This window comes from Phaenicophaeus curvirostris, chromosome Z, assembly GCF_032191515.1.
Source record: "Phaenicophaeus curvirostris isolate KB17595 chromosome Z, BPBGC_Pcur_1.0, whole genome shotgun sequence".
Classification (NCBI taxonomy): Eukaryota; Metazoa; Chordata; class Aves; order Cuculiformes; family Cuculidae; genus Phaenicophaeus; species Phaenicophaeus curvirostris.
In genome coordinates, this window is record NC_091431.1 from 44,889,329 (window position 1) to 44,914,673 (window position 25,345).

A 25,345-nucleotide genomic window follows, 5' to 3' on the forward strand; every position below is an offset into this window, starting at 1 on the left:
CAATTTCAGATTTTAAGGCTTGGGAATCACTGTGAGGAAATGTAGGAACCACTGAGGGTGACAGCAATGATTATGTAGCTAAAAGAATAATTAATAGAAAACAAAATATGAAGAAGGACAGTGTATCAGCAGATTACTTTTTAACTGTACCTTTTTAATAGAACAGTTGTAGGACATTGAAACTATGGCAGAATAATTGAAGTAATTTAGATAATACTTAAAGAACTGAGAATGTGAGTAATAATACCATACACCATAAATTCCTGTGTAAGAGTCAAGATTGTAGGAATTATTGTTTGATCAGTTTGATCATGATGTGTTGCTTTAATCTTTCTCTAATGAATTTGTGAATAAAAAATTCACATTTGCAATTTTATTCTGGTGGCAAAGCTGTACACTGATCTGTATTACCTTATACAAACAAATTATAACTGTGATGATTGGGTATTAGAATAAGAATTTTTTTTTTTTTTTGCCTTGAAGGAGCTATAAGAAGTTTTCACTTATTGGGAGAGGTTCAGAAAAAAAGTAGCTATAAGAACATTTGTTTGAACTCATTTGAGAAGGCTTGTGTTTCAGTTATCGTTTATCTGTTGCTGGATACAATATTTAATTCCAAATCAGGTGAATGTTTGGACTACCAAGCAGATGTGCTTACTTGAGAACTCAACTGCAGGCTTCTGACTCTTTAAATTAAAAGCACTTTCCCTATCCCCTCATTTGCTGTTAACTGTCGGAAAAGATGAGTTTCTTTTCCTGATAGAAATTGTTTTTAACAACATTAAGGTGTTACAGTTGTCTTCAAAATATAGTATTATACATAAGAAAGTCTGAAATATTAGCCCAAACTTAGACATGACCCCAAAATTTTTTTGCCTTTTTACATATGCTGCTAAAATTATGCAGAAAATATGCATTGTGTAGCTTTCTTTGTGCTTTTTTTTTTTTATATTAGAGAAGTACAGTTGGAAAGCATTTTGAAAAAGTTTTCTGTTGACTAACGATAAAGTCCCTAAGTCATTCACAACCGTATACTTCAAATGAGGCTTTTCAAAATATTGAAAAATTGGTTACAGCTGGCTGAACATCCTGACAGTTGAAAATAAAACTCCCATACCAGTTATAACTAGAAATTCAATTTAGCTTATGCACAGTGAAAGCAACAAAACATAGTGTCTTTCCAAAGAGGCGACAGTGCAGTCAGAACTTCTACAGCTGCCATTCATGCACTGATAATTTAAAAAAAAAATCAAAACAAAATCTCTGACTGGAAAATACACTCTCCCTTTATAATTACCTATTTCAAAGCTGTAATTGAGCATTTCATTATAAAGATGCTAATCAATCCGGAACAATACTCCTGGGACAGCACACACGTCCAGAGACATAACGGATATAATAGAAATGCTGCAGAAACTTTACTGGGTTATTGTTAGTTGCTCAAGCATTACTGTTGTGAAAGATGAAACTCCCATAAGGTGTATTGCAATGTGCCATGTAGGATTTTAGGCTCTGCATATATTAAAAAAACAGATACTTTATCATCACTATAAAAATAAATATATAAACTTTCCTGCATCTGGGCAGATTATTAGGTAAAAAAAATGGCTATGAGTAAAAGAAGTCAAAAGAGGATTTGTTCTTCTAGATTATGTGGTGTTTTTCATTTGTTATTTTAAATAGTTTCTGAAGTATCATTATCTGTAGCTCCCTCTAAAATTTTCTGTTGAGATTTCATCTCCATGGGTAGCAGTATTAATGCTCCAGCAGGAACGGTTGGGTCCTGAGTAACCACTGCCATTTACAGCCTCCTGTGTAGTGTAATGCGCACTGTGGAGTTTCTCAAAAGAGTGGCAGCTGCAATGTTGTGGCTATTGAGACAGTGCTTGATGTGGAATTTGGGCATCCATGCCATGTGGCACTTTTCTGTTGAGGGAACACAGTAACTTTTATCTGCTTGTGTTTGGGAAGCTGTGGTGTGGTGACATGGAAGGTGATGATGCTAATACAGAGAATTCTGTAAAATTACACAGCATGTTCCCTTCAAGTGTTATAAATAGTTTTATTTCCTGTTCTAATGAGAGAATTAATATAAGCTGAGTCTTGAAAATTTTAAAGCCTTTCTGAAGGCTTAAAGTTACTTTGTACTATTTTACAGGATACTGGCTGTTGTTATCACAGCATATGGTATTTTGTTATCTACTATAAAGCACCAAAGTAAAATTCTAAAATACTTTTATAGCCACCTTCATGAACGCCTAATACTTCATTAGTTCTGGCTAAGTAAAAGGAATTCTGTAATTGAAGGTTAGGGTCTTTCTGTAGTCCGAATGGCATAGCAGTATGTTTACAGACTACTACTTTCTACCTAAAGATGAAGGAAGTAATGGAAAAATGTAGAAGACCTAGAAGTCTTTGTGTATGAAACGTGTGTGTGAAAGCTAGATAGGTTTTCTCTTCTACCTTTTGAAACAAATTTGTTTCCTTTTTTTATGACTTTGTGTGTGCATATATGCATGGCCTTAAACCTTCCTGCTGTGCAGATGTTGTGCTTCATTGGTCATTAAATGTGTTACTTTATCTTATATCTGTATTTTTTTTATTCTTTCTGATGCTCAGATTGTCAAAGATTCTGACAGTGACAGAGCAGTCTAATCTAAGACACTGTCTTTTGCGTTTTGTTAGCTATGTATTTTTTATTAAAGGTGACAAACATAATTAGGATAATAACTTCCCTTTTATGTCCTATATTCAGTCCAGTTTCTTTCTTATGCCTTTTGACTGTTCATTTAGAAGGCATACTATCAATGGTGCCTGCAGCTTGGTTATGTCAAGAATTTAATATTTTGTAATTTTTTTTTGCCTGATTTGTCTAGTGAATTTGAGAAGAAGATAGAGCAGATTACCTGTTTCAGAAACTGTGTTGTGTTCATAGCTAGTAATAGAGGTGACTAAATACATACACATGAACTGTGACTATATGTAGGAAGTTCTTTAGCAGGAAGGAACTACTCCAATATATGGGGCGGAAAAGAATTGTGGCTAGATATGGTATCACCTGTGTGGATAACAATACCCTGTCCATGTCAAAATGTTACAGCAGTATTTCTGTAGTAACAGTATTGTGTACAATACAGTTCAAATTTATTCTTTCTCACACCGTTAGTGAAAATCGTGTTCATTTTGCTTACTGAAAACTGGACAAAAGACACTACAAAAGAAGCTGAAGGATACTGAGTGTCGATACGCAATCCACAATTATGTTACGAATTATCACTTTGTTACTAAGGCCAGCATATTCGGAAGAGAGTAAAGTCACAGTTTTTAGTTTATATGAGCTCCAAAAGGGGAGTTTTTTAAAAGGTGTAGCAGGACTTTGATTTGAAAAGTTCTTGGCAAAATATTTCCTTAGAAGGACATAAAATCAGTGAACAATATATGGAATATACATAATGCATTTTAGTCTATTCTAGGAGTCTGTAACAGAGTTGCACGATGATGAACTAGAGGTCTAGCAGGGATTTCTTCTTATCACATTCTTGTAGCCAAGACACTGGAGTGTCAAGTTGCCTTGGCAAAGCGCCGTGAATGAAAGCTCTGGGTATAGAAGATTTATCATTTCAAAGCACAGAGAAATTCTTAACCTCAGAACTGAAAATGATTACATATGTGCCGATTACTGCTTTGCATGGTCTTTGTTAGATTGTTAAAGCAGTAGTAGGTTTTGTAATGGAAGTCTTTTGTTGTTCTCAGTTAGCTTTCACAAAATCAAATGCAAGAGGTCTATGGACATTTCTGCTTTTTACTTTCCATCTGAAGGGGATTGAGGTATAGGTTTCCTAGAGCACCCGAAGTACCATTTGAAGTGGCCATTCTGAGCCACTTATTTCTACTGATTACAGACAAAGCTATAATTTTTAATCTGATCTATAAAGAAAAACACAATTTGAACCATGTAGTCTGGCCCTGCTGATTATTTTACAATTTTATTTGATACTAAAACTGGCTTGGCAACCTTAGGACAGTAATTTGATCCCTAGAAGTGTACAATATGGTACTTCCCTTAATGAGTAATCTTCCAACAAGAAAATATCTGTAGGGTTTTGTTGACTTTTCACTTTTTTAGAATCCATAACATTACTTTCACTCCTTTCTTTCAATGTAATCAGAAGTATTGGAAGTGTGTTATGAAGATATTTTGTAATTCTCATATTCTTTTTTTTTCCAAAAGAAGAGCTATGGACAACTGTGTGCTGTTATGCCATACCTTAGTATGGGAAATGTGTAGTGCTTCTATTGCTCCAGGAAGTTTTTATACTTTATTATCAAATCATTTTATAATGTCAACTACTTCTGAAAAATAACCATTTTGACTCTCCATCTCTTCTTCTAATAAGACTGTATTGCCATCAGCAAGATTATAATAAAGTGCAGTTGGGCTAAACTAGCTCAGTTGGATTACTGTCCAGTGTGTACTGTGAATTCACCGTCTCAGGCAATCTGAATAGGAAACAAATATATTCAGTAATATTGAAACAAAATTATAAAGTGAAAAGGAAAAAGAAAAGCCGTAAAGGAAGAAATCGTGGAGTCATATAGTGGAAAAAAGATGCATTGCAATGTTGTAGTGAGATTTGACCTGTTAGTTCCAGACTTGCAAACCTACTTCTAGCTTTATTTTGGTATCTACAGAACTAAGTATGTTTTCAACTGCACCTGATCTGAAAGGCAAGGGCCAACCTAAATGTTTCACTATTTCTGTGCTGAAAAGACACAGTGGGGCAAAATTCTTCTGAAAGAGATGTGAATCTTTAGATATAAACAATGTTAACAAGCCTATGTCATGTGCATAGCAGTGGAACTGTAGGTTCATTCTCACCTAAATGCCTGCTCTGGGAGGAAGCAAGATTCTGACAGTAACTGTGGTCTTAGAATTCAGCCACTCATTGTACAGTCTAGCTCTTCTCCTTAGGAGTGATATTTTTCTGAACGGCTGCTGGGAGCATCTGCTTGAAAGCTAGTTTTGGAGCCTCATTCCAAGGGAATATCTGATAAATATGTTGTATATGGCTCAATTAATGGCTTTGTGAACATTTTCGTGTGGCTCACATGATCATGGCTTTAGCCAAATAGTCTAGTATAAGTGATTTGCTCTGGTTTTGTTCTTTTGAGACAAAATACAAAGGCAAAAATCAGTCTGTAAATGTTTTCGCCTAAAAATAGTAATTGTATTTTTTTTAAATCAGACTTTGGAAATAAAGAATTCATCAAATCACAGAAGTGTGGGGAAGGCTCTTAAGATCATCAATTCCAATTGTAAATCTAACACTGCCAAAATCCACCACTGAACCATGTCCCTAAATGCCACAGTTACATGTCTTTTGAATACCTCCAAGAATGATGACCATCCCTCCCTCCCTCCCTCCCTTCCTTCCTTCCCTTCCTTCCTTCCCTTCCTTCCTTCCCTCTTGCTTTCCAGCCTGCCGTTTTTCCTCTCTGTCTGCCTTTTGGGTTTAGTTATTTTTTTTGTTTGGTTTTTTTTCCCCCTTTTTTGAACACGAGTTAGAAAAGAGTTTGCTTTCTTAAATTTCTTATGTGGGCAAGGTCAGAGCTGGGCTATTTTAGTGTAAATATATTGAAGTATTTAAACGGTTCTCAAGTGATGGGACTGAAGACTGGGGTATTGGCAGTGTTTGTGTTTTTCAGAAGTCAGTCTTAGTAGAAAATGTTTAATGTGTCCACTTAACCTGTTATCTATAGCTTTGTAACATGATTTAATTTTTTAGTATAGATTCTCAACTTGTATTGCTTTAAATATTCATTGACAGATAGCATAGTATTTTTTTCCTCTCTAGCAAGACTATTTTAATCATTTAATTCAGCTATTACCACAATATTTTTCTCTCAATACATTATTTGGGAGGCACAGAATTAAGAATTAAGAATGAATCTAGTGAATTGTTTCTGCACCATAAATAAAAAAAGTTCTTCTAGTCTGCAGAAGTGACTAAGATGGCATACAGTTCATAAGCATTGAGATACGTAACGACTTCCAAATTGGTAATTTAGTTCATGATTTAGAATGTGGATGAAGCTGTGTACGAATCAGGCTAGGCAAGGTGTTCTGTGTATGGTTTGAGATTACATATGAACCTAAGTCTTTCTGTAAGGAAAAAAAAAGATGAAAACAACCAACCATGTGATATGACTTTTTATAGACTTTGCTGTTATTGAATTAATTGACTCACTAAATTAATTTCATTTATCTATTTCCTTTTTTCGTTGTTTATCCAAAGCAAAACCATTTTAGGTTCTGCACGGTAACAGAAGAATCCTTGCTGAAGTCCAAAACAGAATTACAATGTAGAATCTGATTGAATATATTAAGTTGTTTAATATAAGCAAAATTCCACTTATCACTGCAACTCAGTTTTGCTCTTATAGTGATTTGATTTAAAAGCCTACTTGACATCAGAAACTTGCTATTCCAGAGTGCATATTCACTCATGTTGGAATAACTGTAATAGGGAAATTCATGAGTGATAGAGGAGTATTAAGGTCTATTGTTATCCGGGGACTGATAAGACCAAGCTTGGAAACACTCAACACCTCTGTCTTTTAAATTTCATTAATCATGTGTATACATTTTGGCATTTTTAAGAATAAAACCAGAATGAAGCACGGAAGTTTTCCAGCAGGTCAACTATGAAAATTTTTATCATGTTTACTCAATCAGTAAAAAAAATAAAAGGATAAGTGTAAAACGTTGAACAGTTTCCCTCACTGCTTTAGAAAATACATTTAATTACCTTTATAAGTCAGAGTTTTACCGAGAGGTATTTTTTAATTGTTTATGGTTTAACTGTTCGTGAACATTAATTTCATACATTTTTTCCTAATTTTTCTAGTAATGATTCAGCTGTCAGTTAGGTTTTTGCAGCCAATATTTGTCTATGAAATCTGTTTATTTTCTTCTTTAAGGAGGGATCTTGGTTGATACACAATGGTGTGAAGTATTGGCACTTCTTTGACTTGGTTCTCGTAGTATTTCAAGTTTCTTTTTTGGTATCTTTTCACTTGCATATGTATAGTATTAGAACTCTGTGGCTAGGAAATGAGTGTAATTAAGATTGTGGTATGTTGAATGATGTAGAAACAGAATGTCAGCAGTCTTCTGTTTCAATCTTTGCCTGCCACTTGTTTTTGTAGAAACACTGTTTTTAAAAAAAAGTAAGGTGTATCCAGCTTTTTTCCCGTAAGTCCTTGTGGCAGACCAGAGATGGCTGTGAACTAAAACCCTACCTCTGAACTATTTTGAACTTTAGGAAAGTTGAACTAGAAATCCTTTTTGTGTAACAGCCCAAATGAGCTCTCATACCTTCACAGTCCTGTTTTCCAAAAGTTTGGAAGTTACTGTATTTTTTTCCACGTGGCTCCTTACATCTGCTTTGACATCTTTTTTGTCTGTGTTCAAGTCTCTTCCTAGAGCTCTTCCTGGCTGTCTTAAATTTCTATGTTATCAAGCATTTAAACATGCATATAGGCATGGAAAAGCAAGCATGTAATTAAAACCAGTATATATATTCTTTTTCTTCAGAGATTTGTCTCCAGATAAGCATTTTATATAACTTTAACTGTCTTGGAGCAGAAACCATCTCCTCCTGTGTAGTGTGCTAGCACCCAGGGGATTATTTTGGTTACTAAAGTAAAGAGACTGCAGGGAAGTAGTTCAGCGTTCAGACATTTCGTTCACTCAGTTGATCCTTTTGAGGATAACTGGTCCATGTACCCATGCCCAGGTGCTATCATCTGCCATGCCCCACCTTGAGGAGAATTCTTTTGTGTCTCTGCATTGAACACTACGTGGGGGTGGACATCTCCACTTTTATGTTCTTTTTGATAGATGCTTACTAAGGAGGGAAAATATTATCCTCTTACATGCCCATGTGCTAATGATAGATATACTACCTAGTTCCACCCTTTGGTTTTCACTTTCATATTGGCAATTTGTTTGTCTGGGGAAAGAGATCAAAATAGCTCTTGCGGAAGAAATTACTCATAGGTGGCTCTTTTAGAGATGTAAGAGTAATTTTTTATTATTTAGTACAGCAGTTACACAGTACTTATGCAAAAATAAAACCAGGTTTGATTCAAGCTTCACGAAGAGGTTTTTTGCATTTTAATAACTCTTGAACTCTTCAGCTATTTTGATCAGTATCCTACCAAGGTGAAGGGGCTGGAGAACAAGTCATATGAGGAACGGCTGAGGGAACTGGGGTTGTTTAGCCTTGAGAAGAAGAGGCTAAGGGGAGACCTCCTTGCTGTCTATAACTACCTGAAAGGAGGTTGTAGAGAGGAGGGTGATGAGCTCTTCTCCCAAGTGACAGGGGACAGGACAAGAGGGAATGGCCTCAACTTCCACCAGGGGAGATTTAGGCTGGACATTAGGAAAAATTTTTTCACAGGAAGGGTCATTGGGCACTGGCAGAGGCTGCCCAGGGAGGTGGTTGATTCACCTTCCCTGGAGGTGTTTAAGGTATGGGTGGACGAGGTGCTAAGGGGCATGGTTTAGTGTTTGATAGGAATGGTTGGACTCGATGATCTGATGCGTCTTTTCCAAGCTGGTGATTCTATGATTCTATGATTCTTTCTGCACTGACACAGTATCAGTGTTGTAACAGGGGCTGCTAGGAGTGTACCTCACTCTGGATTCATTCTAGAAGGCAAATGTTGGCCCTCTGAGGAAGAGGCTAGTATAACCTTATGCTGCCAATCCTGTTTGCGTTTTCACTCCATTTGTAGCAAACCATCATCATGAGGAAATAAAAAGGGAAGAAACTACTTCCTTTAAGAATTAATAATGAATTAGATCAAGATTTTGCTTTGGAATTATTAATTATTAAATCTCAAAGCTGGTACAACTGTCAGTAGCAGGCTTCCTGGCTGAAGCTGTGTTTCTTTGTAGGTAAAGCTGAGGCAGTGCTGTGTGAAGAGCTTTGCTAGCAAGTCTCTTGACTTGCTTTTCTCTGGTATTATCAACCTTTTACCTGCATGCCTCCACTAAGAGTGTATCTTCAACTCACTTGAAAGAAAAACACCCATCTGCTCTCTTAAAATGCTAGAAGTTAACTATGGAGGCATTAACAGGTCGAAAGGGAAAACAACAGGCAAAGAGTCTTCACGGAAACCTTAGTGTGTTTGCGAGGTAATTTAAGGCCATGACACTTGAAGCAGCATAAAAGGAAGTACCAAGAGCTTCGTTTTTTGTGATCCGAGTGATAATATCACCTTCAAAACAGAGACAATGAGTGCAATATTCCTAACTACTTGAGAGTTCACTTAGAATGAGAGAAGGGAATGGGGTTTTTAAATAATAAAAAAAAGCTCCTTTTTCTGCTCAAACTTTTCTTTGCCAGGTTTTGTGATCCATCTTTTTATTTGCAGAAAGATTGTAGAGGATAAATGCATATTGACATATCAAGATCATAAGACTTTTCAAATTCCCCTTTTCCCCCCAAGTAATATTTTTCCTTTTAGATATCATATCATAATATTTTGGTAGGAGTGTTCGGAATGTATGAAAATCATCTCCAGTGCCCCACTAAAAAAGTAGTTCTGTGAAACAAGCACCTTCCTGGTCACATTTTTTTTCCCCTCCTCTGCTCCCCTTATTAATTATCAATGTTGTTTCATCTTCACTTCCATTCCTGCTAAAGGGAACAGTTTATGGTTCAGATACAAGTGTTAGTGCACACCACTTTTCTGCCATTCTCCTTTACACATCAGCTGGGGTGTTTCTATGTTATTAAAAAGGTAAAGTTTTATCCACATGTGAGCTGCCTTTGGAGATAGCGCAGGGCTCCCTTGCAGTCTAAAATAAGTAAAATCATAATTACCTCTTCCTTGAAAGTACATTTCATATGTTTCCATCCTTGTGCATTGGAATAATTTTGTAGCAGTTGTCTCCGATATGCTTGCACAGGCGCAGATTGAGTCCGACAGGGCTGGTGTCTCATGGACTTTGCTGTCACGTTAAATGCTGGCACAAAGACAGTAGCAATGAAAGCGGGGGGAGGGGAGGCTGGTGCCTCCAGGACTTACCTTATGAAGATTTCTTAGGTTTATATTTTTGGAGGGCAGTGGCTGATTCAAAAGGTAGTTTTACAAAAGAGATGCATACAAAAGAGAGCCATAGATTTTTAACATCTACTCATGTCTCTTCTTCCTTGAGTAGATTCTTTGATCATCACACTCTGCTGTAAAATGGGTTCTTCATACCAGCTGAAAATCTACAGAATCTATTTAGTGGAATGATAATTAGCATGCTTTTCCCCCTGACCTTTTAGTTTTTATCTTCATTGCATGGAAACCACTCCTGTGGTAATGAAAATGATAGTATCAAACTTACCCAAGTTGGTATTTCATAGGCCCTTTGAAAAGTAAAACTACATTTCAGCATTACTTTAGTAAAAATATCAGGCTATTTGGGGATATCTCTAGTGTTTTATATGACAAGGAAAAATAGTTTTTATATTCCTTAATTTCTACTGTCGCTTAGGTGAGGTGAATTTGGACATGAATGAGACATTGCTTTTTTAAGTCAAGTAATTTAGCTGTAGTGATCCCAGTGTGTTACATGCACATAATAGTAAATGAGATTGAACTGGAATCTCAGCCCTTTATTCAATGCTAGATTTCTGTTTTACTGGTAGGCATATTTCAGATATGTACAGGTAATCACAACAGGGATCTTAACCTTTGAGAGCTGTTGAGCTATGCAATATGGTAGCATTTGTTGCCTAGATTTAAGGCCATCTCTCAAAGCATATTTTGCTGTGTTATTCTTGCCAGATGCCAGGGCATCATTTCCCAATATGCTTCTTGCAGGTGGACTTTTTATTCAAGATGTTGAAGCCATTTTGATACCCTTTTTGCAATATTAACATTCCAATAATGCATTACACTTCGATTTCATTAACTATGCAAGTTCCTGTGATTCAGAAGGTGCTGTTGAATACAATAAAAGATTGAGGATGGGACAGATGCTTGATTATGGTAGAAAAGGTGCACTGAGAAATACGTTACAGCAGTGCTAACTTACACTGTACCTTGAATTTTCTGGTATATGCTAGTAGCCTGAAATAAAGCACAGTTCCTTTTCTTTTTCATTTCCTCAGTTGCCTTTAAAGTTACTGTGAGTGTTGTTTTCTTATTTTTTTTAGAAAAGATAAAATCTCTGCCCTATTCTTGCTAAACCGTATTTTTTTCTTTTCCATATCTGTTCTGCAGGCTCTGAAAAAACTTCGTCTGAAATTTCTGACTGTACAGACTCGCAGTGGCTTCTAGGCCAGTGAGAACAAGGCTGTGAAAGCATGCTGGTGCCAAGCTGTCGGATGATGTGCGTAGTCAGGCCAATGGTGGTGCTCCTGTGCTTGTTACTCTACGCTGATGCTGAAAGTAAGCTTATTCATTTGTGCCTAGGTCTTGGCTGTGATGATCAGTTTTGTTTTCAGCTGTTACTAAGGGTCTTGGAATGGGTCTCCTTGTGAGTAATTTTTAAAACACTGCAAGGTCATCTTTAGATTACAGCTAGTATTTAGAACGAATTATTTATGCAACTTTCTTACTATTTTTGTTGTCAAAGCTCCTTTTTTTAAGCAACTAATGGTTCCTTCTCGGGTCATATTTGATTGTCATAATGTTACATAGTCAAAACAAAAAACAACCCTGTTTACCTGGCATTGGTCAAATGCCTTAAAGACATCTGTCATTCTTTGAATATTTCTTTCTTAACTTTTATTTAGAAAAAAAAAAGAAGACCCCACCTCCTCATTAATATCCAATCTAATTGAAATGTCAGGCCATAACAACTGCCACAACAACTGTTCCTATATATTATTTCCAACAGCTGTCACAGAGTGCAGTATCCAAACAAATCAAGCAGAACTGACAGCTTAGTGGCTAGCCTAAATGTGTGACAATTCAGTGAGGAAAGGCACCTATGTTTATTTATACTGCAGGGAAACTGTTAGATTTTGGTGAATTAGTTTACCTGTTAATGGGAGGATAACATCTTGGTTTTAATTCAGATATAATTTGCTCTGTCTTCTTTACATGTATTCCTTCTCCCACCTGTTCTGTGGTTTCTTGGAGAAGTAATGTGGAAATGAGAAAAGCTGCTTACTTTCCACCTGTTGACCTGCAGGTTTACTGCCACCTGATTGTTATGTTTGCTACAAGCTGTCTCTTAACATTCAATATTTTCCTATGGAATCTTCCTGACTCTGTGCAGATACAGCACCAAACAATAACTTTGTTCCAGCTCTGACTTCTGAAGACTTCTCTGTTATTTTCACACGTCTACATAAAACAAAAGAGCAGCTGAATTAAGTAGGAACATGCAAGAATAAAAAGCGTCAGTAAGGTTGGTTAAATCAGGTCTCAGTAAATGCAGATTGAAGAGTTTCTTGTCACTCCATGTATCACTTGCACTCCAGGTAACCTAAATTAGAACAATAAAAGAGATACAAAATCTTTCCACTTTCATGTATTGCAGGAATAACAGGACTTCCCTGTTTTAAGTGTAGTTCTATGAATGTGAAGTAAAAAAAAAGGACAAAACATACATTTTTTGATTACTGACAGCTGAGATTCTTTGGATCCTTTCCAGGTAAATAATGACCAGCTGGGATGATTGTGTCTAAGGTGAGGCCAAGGACATTTTAACACTTTAGCCAGCAAATAATTAATTGGGAAGTGGGCCCATATGTTGGATGTTTCTCTAGTTGTAGTACACCGCCTATTTTGAAAATAATTTCAGTACTTAGAGAATACAGATTTTTAGCACCTAGTATACTTTTTCTGCTTCAGATAATGGAATGTTCAACCTCCAGTGGGCAAGTAGTGAATGACTTTTTGGATCTGGTAACTCAAATTTGGTATCAGTTTGCAAAAAAAGATGGTCACACCCCAGAAACTCCTTTGTTAGTCCTGAAGAGAAAAGTTTAATTTCTGTAACCATGTTGCATTAAACAGAAGGTTCCTTCTTTCATCATTCTTCTTTGTGTGAAAGGAGGATAAATTTTTTGAAGGTTAGCATAAAGTTTACTTCAAAATTGGCTGGTTTCCCAGTACAGCATTTAAGGGAAGCTGCTGTATTACACTTGTGATTCTTTTTTTATTTTGAACAGCATGAAGCAAAATAGAAATCAGTCATTGGTTTTTGTTGGCTAGGGCTAGGAAGTCATCTTGGTGTTGCTACAATCGATGGCGTGTCAAGGTTGTAAGATGCACAAAGAGCATCTTTTTGTAGTAGTTGCTCTCAGTGAAACTAGCCTGAAAAACAAATCACAGTCTTAAAAGGAACTAAGAAAGATTAGAACTCATGTGTTAATAAACATTAATATCAACATTGATGTTGATAATAATATTAATTAATGGTAGATAAGTACTGTTTTTAAAGAAAAATTCCTAATCGTCCTATTCTTTACTGGGCTAGTGTGCTGTCTTGACTGGAGAGCAAAGCAAAGTCTCTCTTTTTTTTTTTCTGTTACTTTTAGACACTGATTTATACCATACTGTCATATTATGTTATCATTGATAGTTTACCGATGTTATGTTACTAGATAATATGTCAAGAGTGCTGTTAACCTAGATTGGAAACACTCCACCTTAAATAGCATTTATCATCTTTCACAAATGCACACATCAGCTGAGTTTTGCTTTGGAGGAGCTCTCATAAACTAATGCTTTATGAATTTTTATATCTGTCTTTGTAGTTAGTAGGTACTACTAAGCACAGTTACAAGAATAGAGGACAGCCACACAAAGATAAATTAGCTTGTCTTCTTGATGGTGTTTAGAATATTGCAATATCATCTATAGTTACTAGTTAGTGTCTATTGTATCTTGTTATTAGCCAGTAAGAGAAAGAAAATAACAAAAAATGCTTACAAGAAAAGAAAAAAGGTAGATTGAAAATAGGTAAGAAATTAGAAAGATTTAAAAAGTTAAGAAACACTGCTATAATTCTGGAACTAAATTATAATAGAATAATAATTTCAGTAACTATTTTACCCTTTAAAATAAATATAAATGCTTCATTGTGCTATGTACTAGCCAAGATTTTTAGCTCAGAGTCTCTGTTAAGACATTCCAGACTAGAGAATAAACAGACAATTATGCTAAGAAGTTATACACTCTCTATCTCTAGGTTTGCTATTTCTCTATTTTCTTAAGGAGAGAATTGAGCTGGAAAATATAACTTTCTGAAAACAGAAGTACGGTTTCCTACATGATAATTTAAAAATACTGTTGACTTGTTCAGAATTTTGAAAGCTGTATTTCTGTGTTGGAGTTTCTTTTTATTTTTTTTGAGAGTTTTTGCCATGTGAGTAGTGGTACTGTGAAGTGCAAAAGGAAGTGAGTGACCTCTCACATGCACTAGGTGAATATTCAACGGTCACTTTAAGGATTCAGGTTTTTATCTAATCTGGCTAGCTTTTATTTTATGGGAAAAGGGTTCTCCTGTGATTTTATTTCTATTTTCTGCTTATTACTACTAAAAGATATGGCTGAGAAATTGTACAATGCCCACAGTTCATATAAATTAACATAATCTTTTTTACAAGGTGAACTTTACAGCTGAAACTGATTTTTTAGCTTCATATATTTCTTTCCAAAAATTACAGAAAGAACTGGATTGGAAAGGATGGAGAAAAATCTAATGCAAGATTCTTCTCACTTGCACTGATTTTTTTTAAGTTTCAAATACAAATTTACAATACATCTAACTCAAAGCAAAGAGGCTTGTGATAGGTAAATGTCAATGCAAAGTCTTCTGTATTCTAGTAAGATTTGATGATTTCATGTCCTTTACAATATAGTGCCATGTTCCTCTGTCTCTTAATGTAAGAAATTAAAGAGAGTATGATTGTCAAATAATTAATATGCAGAGACTTTTAAGTTGTGTAAATATTTATATAGATATATTTATAAATTGAATAAATGATAATTTTTATATATATATATACACACACCAGACAATATGAATTGTGTGCTGTATATGTGTTGTGTTTATGTGGCTCCACATAACATTGCATTAATGCTGTGTGCTGTAAGGTGTTGTTTTTCTGTTTATGAATCTAAAAGAATAGTTCTTCAAGACTCACAATAATATTATACTCTCACACACTGTACCTTGTTTATTTAAAAGATATACTGAATTTTGAAAGACATTGTTATTTTAAGGGCTAGGTGTGAGATAGCATAGGATTAGTGAGCGTTCTGTGTACAGATACAGAAAATGGTGTCTTCTTCCACGATTAGCTCTTCTCCTGGGTTTCCTGAGGACTTGAAGAGAAGTTCCTCCTGTGCTATAGTTGGTTTGCCCTCTGCTCTTGTAGATAATGCTCCTGTTTGTCTAGCTTTTTGTAAGTAGGTGCCAGATCCTACTGTTGTCCAGAGCTGTTCTTAAAACTTATCACAAACAGGTGACGGAATCATGTTATTTTCTTTTAGTGAGGACAGGACACAGAAGCTGAGAAAGAGGGGGCGAAGTTTTTGTCTTTTTTTTCTCTATCACCATGGAAAGGCCATGACTTCCTTTTTTTTCATCATTTTTCTCTTGCTAGCACCAAGATACTACAGAAGAGAAGTTGCATCCTGACATTGCCACTACGTTTTACTCTTCCCCAACTAATTGTAAATGCATAAGGAACTCATCCTCTTCAGATCTCACTGTGAAATCTCTGTGAATGGGATTCAATTAGCAAGCCTCCATGCTTTGGAACAGATTCACAACAGTAGTCCTTAGTATTTCTATTCTGTACATACTACCCTCACTGCCAAGTGAGGGACCGAGACATCTTTTTTTCTCTGGATCATTGTGAGAGACCCCAAACTCTGAAATGTGTTGGCACAGGCTGATAAACTCTCTTGTGGTCACTTCTCAAAGGGATACAGGATGGAAATACAAAAAAAAGCCTTACCTGGTTGACTGGATGAGTGCACTGTACCCGTTATGTGTTTGACCAAGATTTGATTCTTACTGTTAAACCGAAAAAGTAAGTTTATGCTTGTCTGAGCAAGTAAGCAAAATTGAAAGGTGGTAAAATTGTAATTCCTTACGTTTTTACCTTTTATTGCTAGAAAATGAGGTTATACGTAAAGAATTGGAGAACCTCAAGGAATGTGACATTTTTTAGTTGCTTCCATTTCTGTTTGGTATTTGTAGCTTCTGTGCACACTGTGAGAGGACATTACAGAATTTGTTGAGGAAAGGAAAGGTTTGTTTAGCCTTCTTGTTTGTAGAAAGACTAGTAGAACTACTAGTAGTAGAACTACTAGTTCACGGTGTTTACTGTTAGTTACCTCATTCTGATTGGTGTAGATGACACCAGGCAATCTGTTACGGCAATACTTCTATGCCTCTACTGAGAAATTAGTAATATCACAGTACGTTTTTTCATGTTTTCTAAAGCAACTGGCGAAATAGTGGCTGTGTAGATGCCTTCTGCATGTTCATCTGTTTGATAAGAAGAGGCATCAGGTTTTCAGAAATTCTTAAGAGATTTCTTTAAAAACTACAGCACATAGTATACTATTATCTTTTTCTGACCTTTGTAATGATGAGGTGTCAAGTTAATCACTGAACTTGTATAAATATGTAAAATATAAAATGCTTTTAAAATAGCTATTCCTAATCTTTCCTAGTATCCTAGGTTTTTAAATCCAGAAGTTTTATTTGTATTAATAGATTCAAATAGTTTTCTACAGATATTCTTCAACCTGCATTTATTTCTTTTTTGTAATTACGTTGATTCTCACGGCACACGTTGTGTTCCTCTTCCAGCCCAAGAATGGCCTGAACATTAGCACTTCCAAATTCTTCTCTGCATTCCAGTCACTTCGTCTGTTTAATTCTTCCCCTTCATTCTTGGTTATATAGCTTCTGCTCTGACATTTTTCTTTTGCAGCTTCTTTTGAGATGTTGTTGTAGAAAAGAAGCCATAATTCTTTATGCATTCAGTAGAGGTGGTTGCAGCAAGGCAAATAGAACTGCTAACCATAAACAGTACTTTTACTATATATTGCTTCTATTCCCAATCATCTCAAATGTGAATAATGCTTAGTTTTCTCTCTTGCTCCTGTTGTCTTATGTTCCAGTTTGCATCATGCTATCTACTAGAAAAGTCTTCACAATCTTCTCTAGACCAGGATCAAGAGGGCTAAAGCTTAGTGCTGACAGGACAGTGGTTATTTCAACAAATGCTGGGGTGCTTGAGACAAATTCTTGCTTAAATAAGAACTAAAAGCTGTTGTTAAGTATTGGTGAAATCAAACATAAGGCAGCTATTTTTTGTCTGGTTTTTCTCTTGTTCCATTTGGTTTCTTTATTTTTTTTATGTTCTTCAACGAGCTGAAACACATTCATGAAGTCCACAGCGAAATTTTTGTTTCTAAGCAGTTGTCTATACCACCAAGCTAAACAGATTTTCTAAAGTAAATATCTTACAGAAAGTAATTCTTTTATAGTAAGTCTTGCAATTGGACATACATAGTTTATGTCAAAAAAACCCTATTCCAGAATAGCTTCATAAAAACAATATGCAGCCAAGCCCAATATGTAATTAATTTACTTTATTTAAGTTGCCTTTGGTAACTATGACTGAATTTATGTCATATTAGATTTAGATTTAAACTCTGACAATGTTAAAGAAATATTTTCAAGTATTACTTTCAATTATGGGCAGGCTGTCTTTTCTGGGAAAAAAAAAGCTTCAAATTTAGTTTTAATTTTTTTTTTTTCTGGAATCTTCATATGCTCTCTACAGTTATATCCTAGGACATTTTCCAGTTATTTTCATGAAAATTGGAATATAATATTATGAGAGTAATTCTGTATTGCACTTGTTAATTATGATATTAAAATACATTAAAAAAATCACTCATCAATTCTCAAAATTTTTAGTCTTACAGAAGAGTGAGACAGCTAGTTATACCATACCATGCTAGATGTATTCATTTTCCTATGCAGCAGAGTGAAATCTTTGGAAAATGTGTTGTTGCTGAGATGGAGAATCAAGGAAATTGAAAACGTGATATTCCAGACATGTGACATAGTCGCAGAAACTACAGATCATACGGTTGTTTCCAACATCTGATAGGATTTATCCAACTCTTATTTTTCAAGGCCTTGTAGTAAAGCAAATTGAATAATTTATTTCCAGAAGTAGCCAGAATTGCCGCCATATCTGATTAATTTGCTTTAAATTATCAACAGCAAAACTGAAAGCTGCTTGAGGAATATAGTTTTCCCATTTACATGATTCTGAAGAAGTTGTTTGTGCTGTCTCTAAGTCTGTAGGTGGCATTTCAAAATTTAGTATCAATAAAAGATGTTTTGTAAGTTTGTCTCTCCAACTTTGAAGGTCTCCTCCATGTCTGTTTCTTCGCTGCTGTTAATCTAGGTAACTGCAGTCCAGTACTTCCTGAAAGCAGAACACTGAGCAGAGCCCTTAAGCCCTGGCAACATTGCTTGCTGCTGACTGTAGAGGCAGTGAAGTCTCCCCAAGTATGAAAGCCTTACATCTTTTGGGTTTACTGGCACGGATATAAAACAAAAGCCAGGAAAGCCAGAGTCTCCAGTCTTCCCAGACACCAAGAGATCTAGATAAGGGAGCTGTACTTTAATGGGCTGACAAGAGTTGGACAAAACCACATTATTTAGATTAATGTCAACTGTTAATAGAAAATATTTCTGGAGAAACTCAGCATGAGTAACTATCTCACTATATGCAGCTCCTTGCAGCATCAGTAATGACCACTGGCAGATAAAGGATGTAGGTCATCAATAATCCCTTGTCAGAACTGCTAAGGAATTCCAGTATGTCTGTGTTTGCTAGATTGCTTAAGAACATGCCTATATGCATTCAAAGTTTACTAAGAGTATATATCAAACACTTAAATAGGAGCAATTCTAAGGGAAAAAGAAAGGAGAAACAGCAATATAGAATTTTTTAGATCTCTTCAGTGTATATTCACACAGCACAACAACTGTGTTGATTTACAATGATTTACGATATTTACAATGATCTGAGATTTAACCATCAGTGGCTGAACTGGAGATAAAATCTTGAGTAGCAGGATCTGTTTCAGCACTGAATTTCTAACAAGAGCTTCAGCAGACTTTAAAAATCTGAAAATATATGGGAGCATCACCATTCACTCTTGTTTCCAGCCTGTTTTTCAGGAAGCCACTTTGACCATCAAATTTCTGATGTATAGGATCCTTCTGTCCTAAATGGTGTCAGTCTGAAGCTATAGTTTTTGAAAATAGTTAGGCAAATAATTTTAAATTTAATTCTTCTAAGATTTGGGGAATATGCCCAATTTTTTATGACTTTTTAGTGATGTGAACTACATTGATTTCACTGCTTTCTTCATCTAAATGTAGCAGTATGAGAAATACAGTTACATCTTGATTTTAAGGTTTTATAGAAGAGTTTTAAGCATAAACCTGTGTATAAATTGCTGCTGTTGCTTTCACTGAACCATGCAAGACTGTAATGTACATGTTATGAGAAAAATGAGTGCAGAATTATCAGTTGATAAGCAAATATTTTATATGGTATAATTGAACAAAATACATTGATATAAGTCTATTCACACTTGAAATTACTCATTGAAGGTGAATGCAAATAAGTGGCAAACAATCTTTTCAGTTTACAAGAAATTCTGGGGCATGACTCTAGACAACATTTTGGACACAGTATGTGTGCACAAGGCCTTGCATGGATTGAATCCCCCCAACTTGATCTGGTGAGGGACGGGTACAGAGAGTTTAAAAATCCCTGCAAAAGCCTGCAACACTCTCTCTGTTTGTCTGTTTGTCTTGTCTTGTGTTTGTGTTGTGTGTGGACATGCACCATCTTCTGGACCCGCCAGACAAAGAAACACATGCTGCTACTTGTGGAATTCCTAAGGTGATGACTATCTCTCATCTTTCCTATTTCTCTTGTAACTATTTCTCTCTTTTATCCTTTCCTATCTTTTATCCTTTTCTTCTTTTCTCCTTTTCTCTTTGCAAGCCATGCAGCTGCAGTGGGCTGTAGTGGGCGATTTTGGTTTGATTTCAGGTTTGACTCCAGGCAGCATTAGGGCTGTCCATGCTGCTTTCGCCGACTGACAGACTGTTCTGGTAACTTCCACAGCTGCAGCATTTCAAGTCCATGCTCTGTCCTGTATAGGCTGTTTGATGGTTTGAATCTGGTGATTTAATGGCATGCATCTTGTTTATTAAAAAAAGTTACACCACTCCCTCTGGGTGATTTTGAATTGCCCTGATGCCATGCCGGGCAAAAGAGATCATTTTTTTTTTAAGTGGGCTGTGACACAGTAATAGCAAATAACAGATTTTTTTTTACCCTGCTGTCAAGTTCCTTGCTTATAAGAAATTTTAACAGCCGTTTCCCAGTGACACTGGTTTTTAGGAAAACAATTCTGTGGAAGTTTAAAATATATTTTATTGTCATATAAATTCTTCAACTGAATGTATCTATGAAACTTAACTGGATAGAGTTTTTCTTCTAGTTTGTGCTTAAGAAGTTAGTTTTTAAATTGTTGTGTTTTTGTCAAGCTCGCTGTTCTTTCCACTTCAGTAGCAGCATATGGATGGAAGGGTAGCTTCACTGCAGCTGATTTTTTCTTTTTTTTTTTTGGCACATGTAGTTGTGAAGAAGGAGTAAAAAGCAATAAATAAAACTGACACTAAATTTATTTTGGCAGTGAGGGTTAACTATATAAGCATATCCATGAGAGTTCAACGTAGCTCATTTTTTAACTCCAAGAATTTCACGTATGCTTTAGCAAAATCTATAAAATAACTGTTAATAACATTGGCAGATGATGTCTGAATCAGGGAGTGAAATAGTCACTTGGTCTCTAGTTCTAGTGAAATAGCACACATTTTAGCATCAACAAATGCAAGGCCAAAGAGTTAAAATGAAAAGTATGGGCTAGAATATAGAGTAAACTCTTTAAATGTGATGATTTTTAAAGTAAACTGAAAGTTCTTCATGGAAAAGTTAGTTGTGTTATGATGAAGTAGTAGGATCTAACACTAGTTTTTGATTGAAAGCAGGGATAGAACGAATGTGAGTAAAAAAGCAAGTTAACTGTACATATATAGGCCCACCGAGTGCAAATCTAGTCCTGGTTTCTCATTCTAACAAATTTGTTGACCAAGTGGAGAAATTAAATGGAGAGGAAGATATGGTTCAGTAATGGGAAAATACTTTATCATTTTTGGAAACTAGTTTGTTTATAAAAAAATTAATGAAAGCTTATTTCAGCTCATGTATACATATTTTCTTGTGGAGAAGATAGCGATTGTGATAGAGATTTTTGCTTAATAAGTTTGAGGGTGTTTCAGCAATCCAATTGGTAATTCTGGGTGATTGCATTGGAACTGGAACAGACTGCTTAAATGGAAGTTTGCTACCATGTACTATAATATTCTCAGGTTAAGATTTGCTGCATTTTATAAACACTAAACAAGATGCTACATTCAGTACAAAAGCAACAAGGAGAATCCATTTGTCTTTTTTTTAATATAAAAAACAGAACTAGTTTTAAATTATGAATAATTCTACTGGAGGAAATAAAGAAGGCGGCTCACATTCTGCATACTAGAATACAGTCTGATTAACTTACTTCCAAAGTACACAGCTTCCTTAGGTAAGGTGCAGTCAACTGGCAGCTAAAATGGTGCAGAGGCTGGAAATTCTGCCATGTGAGAAGAGGCTGATAAGACTGATACTTCTTAGTTTTCAAGAGGAAATGGCAAAGGCAGTTACAGGGTTTTGGCTGAGGTCTGCAAAATTGTGGGTGTGAAGGGTAAAGGGAAAGCAGAATTTATATGCACTCACCGCATAATAATAGGTGATGTTTAAGGTAGTTTGTATAAGATTGATTAAAAACAGATAAGAGGTGGATTTTGCTGCATGTTTTGTGGAGGCAGACAGTGTCTGTAGTTTCAAAGAAGAACCTAAAAATTCATGTACAGGATTTCCATAACGGAGTACTAAAAGAGCGAACAGAAATGCCAGCTTTTATGTCCTTAAAAGAGTGAAGTGAATGGATCTCAGGAAGTGCCCATATAACACTTTCTCTTGACATGGCTGGAGACACACTAGCAGGCTACGCAGACTTGTGACCCAGTAAGACATGTAGGTCTTGCATTTAGAAATACATATATTTTCAACAAGCATCGTTCACTGTTTATTCACCACTATACCTTTTCCAGAAAAGCTGTATCTCACTATTGATATAATCAAAACCTAAGAAGTGAAATGAAAAGCAAAGACAAGCATTTAATCATTTGCATTTTATAATTTTGGAAAATTACAATATATCTGTTACAGCTGTCAGAGCTTACATGTATACCAGCTGTGTGGCATTGTGTGTATACATTGCTGTGGGGTAGGAGATGGGAGAATTTGTTATTTCACACAATGCCTTCTGATGCTTTACAGTTCACAGGAAAAGTACATACATGGAAATTCCTAGTAAACTTTTCTCAGATTTCTTTAGTAGTCTTTCATCTTCAGATATACTGTTCATATGAAAAAGTTTAACATTTCCACTGACCTTTTTTGGTATCTGTGGTCTGAAGAAAGGGACTTAAAGGTTGTAGCGTCTAAAGACGTACATGCTATAAAAAAGATAGAGGTGCACTTCAACTCAGAAAGATCATGCAACATCTTAGGAAGATGACATTGTATTTCCTCCCAAGTCAAGCTTTTCAGATCAAGTGGATAAGAAATTCCTTAAAAATATGTATGGTATATAATAAATGTAGTTTTACTGTCTCTTTTACAAACCTCATTAAGTGCTTTAATCGGTGTGTATTTAATTAACACTAGCTGCTTGAAACAGCCACCTTTGTGTGATCAGCTTTAATGACAGATGTTTATAATTTTGGCTATATTTATATTGCATTCTAGCATCTATGAAGTAAGAATTTTATCAGTTTCCCATATTGAGAACTGCAGCAATGTGTACTGTGTTATTAATGCAGATCTAAAATCACAAATTTCATTGTTGCTGTATCATAAAAGTTTATCATATCATGATGGTATGCCTGATTGATTCTAATGTCTGAGGTTTTGTGGAACCATGTAACTTCTATCAAATTATTTTAGAAATTGATAATACATAAAAAATATATTAATTCTTATTATACTATTGAAGAGGTTGAAGAGAGAGAGAAAAAAATAATGCTTTTTTAATAAAGTTTTATTTCTACTCATTCCCCTTTTTTATGAACTGAATGTGGTTCTCTTAGATTGATGATTTGCACTCCACTTAACATCTCAGTGTTGGGTTTTAGTCATGAACTATAGACTTCTAAAAATAGTACAGTGAAATGAAGTAGCTTTTGAGACTTGTAAGTATAATGGTGTGGATAACATAAGTATGATAAAACCGGCTTTTAAATTTACATGAAAAATGTGTGGGATTTTCCTATGGCAGGAAGTCTGCAGAAAAAATTTCTCAGCAATACAGTATTTGAGAGTAGATCTGTACCTACGTACAGTGGGAACTCATTTGGTATCTTCACAGAATCACAGAATCGCTAGGTTTGAAAAGAACTCCAGGATCATCGAGTCCAACTGTTGCTATCAACAACTAAACCATGCCCCTGAGCACCTCATCTACCTGTCTTTTAAACACCTCCAGGGATGGTGACTCAACCACCTCCCTGGGTAGCCTCTGCCAGTGCCCAATGACACTTTCCATGAAAAATTTTTTCCTGATGTCCAGCCTGAACCTCCCCTGGTGGAACTTGAGGCCATTCCCTCTTGTCCTATCGCCTGTCACTTGGAAGAAGAGGCCAGCTCCGTCCTCTCTGCATCCTCCTTTCAGGTACTTGTAGAGAGCAATAAGTTCTCCACTCAGCCTTCTCTTCTCAAGGCTAAACAACCCCAGTTTCCTCAGCCTCTCCTTATAAGACATTTTCTCCAGCTCCTTCACCAGCTTTGTTGCTCTTCTCTGGATTCGCTCCAGAGCCTCAACATCCTTCTTGTGGTCAGGGGCCCAGAACTGAACACAGGATTCGAGGTGCGGTCTCACCAGTGCCGCGTACAGAGGGAGAATAACCTCCCTGGACCTGCTGGTCACGCCGTTTCTGATACAAGCCAAGATGCCATTGGCCTTCTTGGCCACCTGGGCACATTGCTGGCTCATGTTCAGTCGGCTGTCAACCAACACCCCCAGGTCCCTCTCCTCCAGGCAGCTTTCTAGACAGACTTTTCCTAGTCTGTAGCACTGCATAGGGTTGTTGTGCCCCAAGTGCAGGACCTGGCATTTGGCCTTGTTGAACCTCATGCCATTGGCCTCAGCCCAGCGGTCCAGCCTGTTCAGACCCCTTTGAAGAGTCTCCCTACCCTCCAGCAGATCCATGCTTCCACCCAATTTAGTGTCATCTGCAAAGTTACTTAGGGTGCACTCAATGCCTTCATCCAGGTCATTGATAAAGACATTGAACAGGGCTGGACCCAGCACTGAGCCCTAGGAATCCCACTTGTTACTGGCCTCCAGCTGGAGTTAACTCCATTTACCACCACTGTCTGGGCCTGACTAGTTTTCCACCCAGGAGAGTGTGTGCCTTTCCAGTCCAGAGGCTGATGGTTTCCTAAGCAGAATGCTGTTAGAAACTGTGTCAAAGGCTTTACTGAAGTCCAAGAAGTCTACATCCACAGCCTTTCCCTCATGTAGTAGGTGAGTTACTTTGTCATAGAAGCCGATCAGGTTAGTTTGGCAAGACCTGCCTTTTGTGAACCCGTGTTGACTGGGCCTGATCACCCAGTTCTCTTGCATGTGCTGTATAATAGCACTCAAGATTACCCATTCCGTGACTTTTGCCAGCACTGAGGTCAGAATGACAGGCCTGTACTTTCCTGTGTCCTACCTGCAACCCTTCTTGTAAGTGAGCACAACATTAGCCAGCCTCCAGTCAACTGGAACTTCCCTAGTCAGCCAGGACCACTGAAAGATGATGGAAAGGGTTTTGGCAAGCACATCCGCCACCTCTTGAGAAAAGCAGCTGACTACCTTTTGACAACCCATGATTTATCTCAATGTAGATAATTCATAGGTTATGTATAAACAGTTGGACAACAACAAAAATCTGCAGAAACCTTATCCTTGAATCTTTCTGGAATTTTTTTGTGTATCATTTGTAGGATGGGAAACAAAGACAACTTACATCTACTGATAAACACTAAGAAATGCATTTCTAATGCTATTTCATTTTTTTGCTTCTTTTTTCGCTTCTTTTTTC

The 25,345-nt window shown here is 36.3% G+C and overlaps 1 protein-coding gene across 30 annotated transcripts in view; it reads left to right on the forward strand.

The window, feature by feature from the left end:
• Window positions 1–25,345, forward strand: part of PTPRD (protein tyrosine phosphatase receptor type D) — a 477,045-nt gene that overhangs the window by 170,708 nt on the left and 280,992 nt on the right. For all 30 annotated transcript variants that reach the window (XM_069880847.1, XM_069880848.1, XM_069880854.1 and 27 more), the window contains exon 2: window positions 11,290–11,457. In XM_069880847.1, the coding sequence (XP_069736948.1) occupies window positions 11,373–11,457 (85 nt within the window). In that variant the 5' untranslated portion in view covers window positions 11,290–11,372. The remainder of the gene's footprint in view (window positions 1–11,289; window positions 11,458–25,345) is intronic.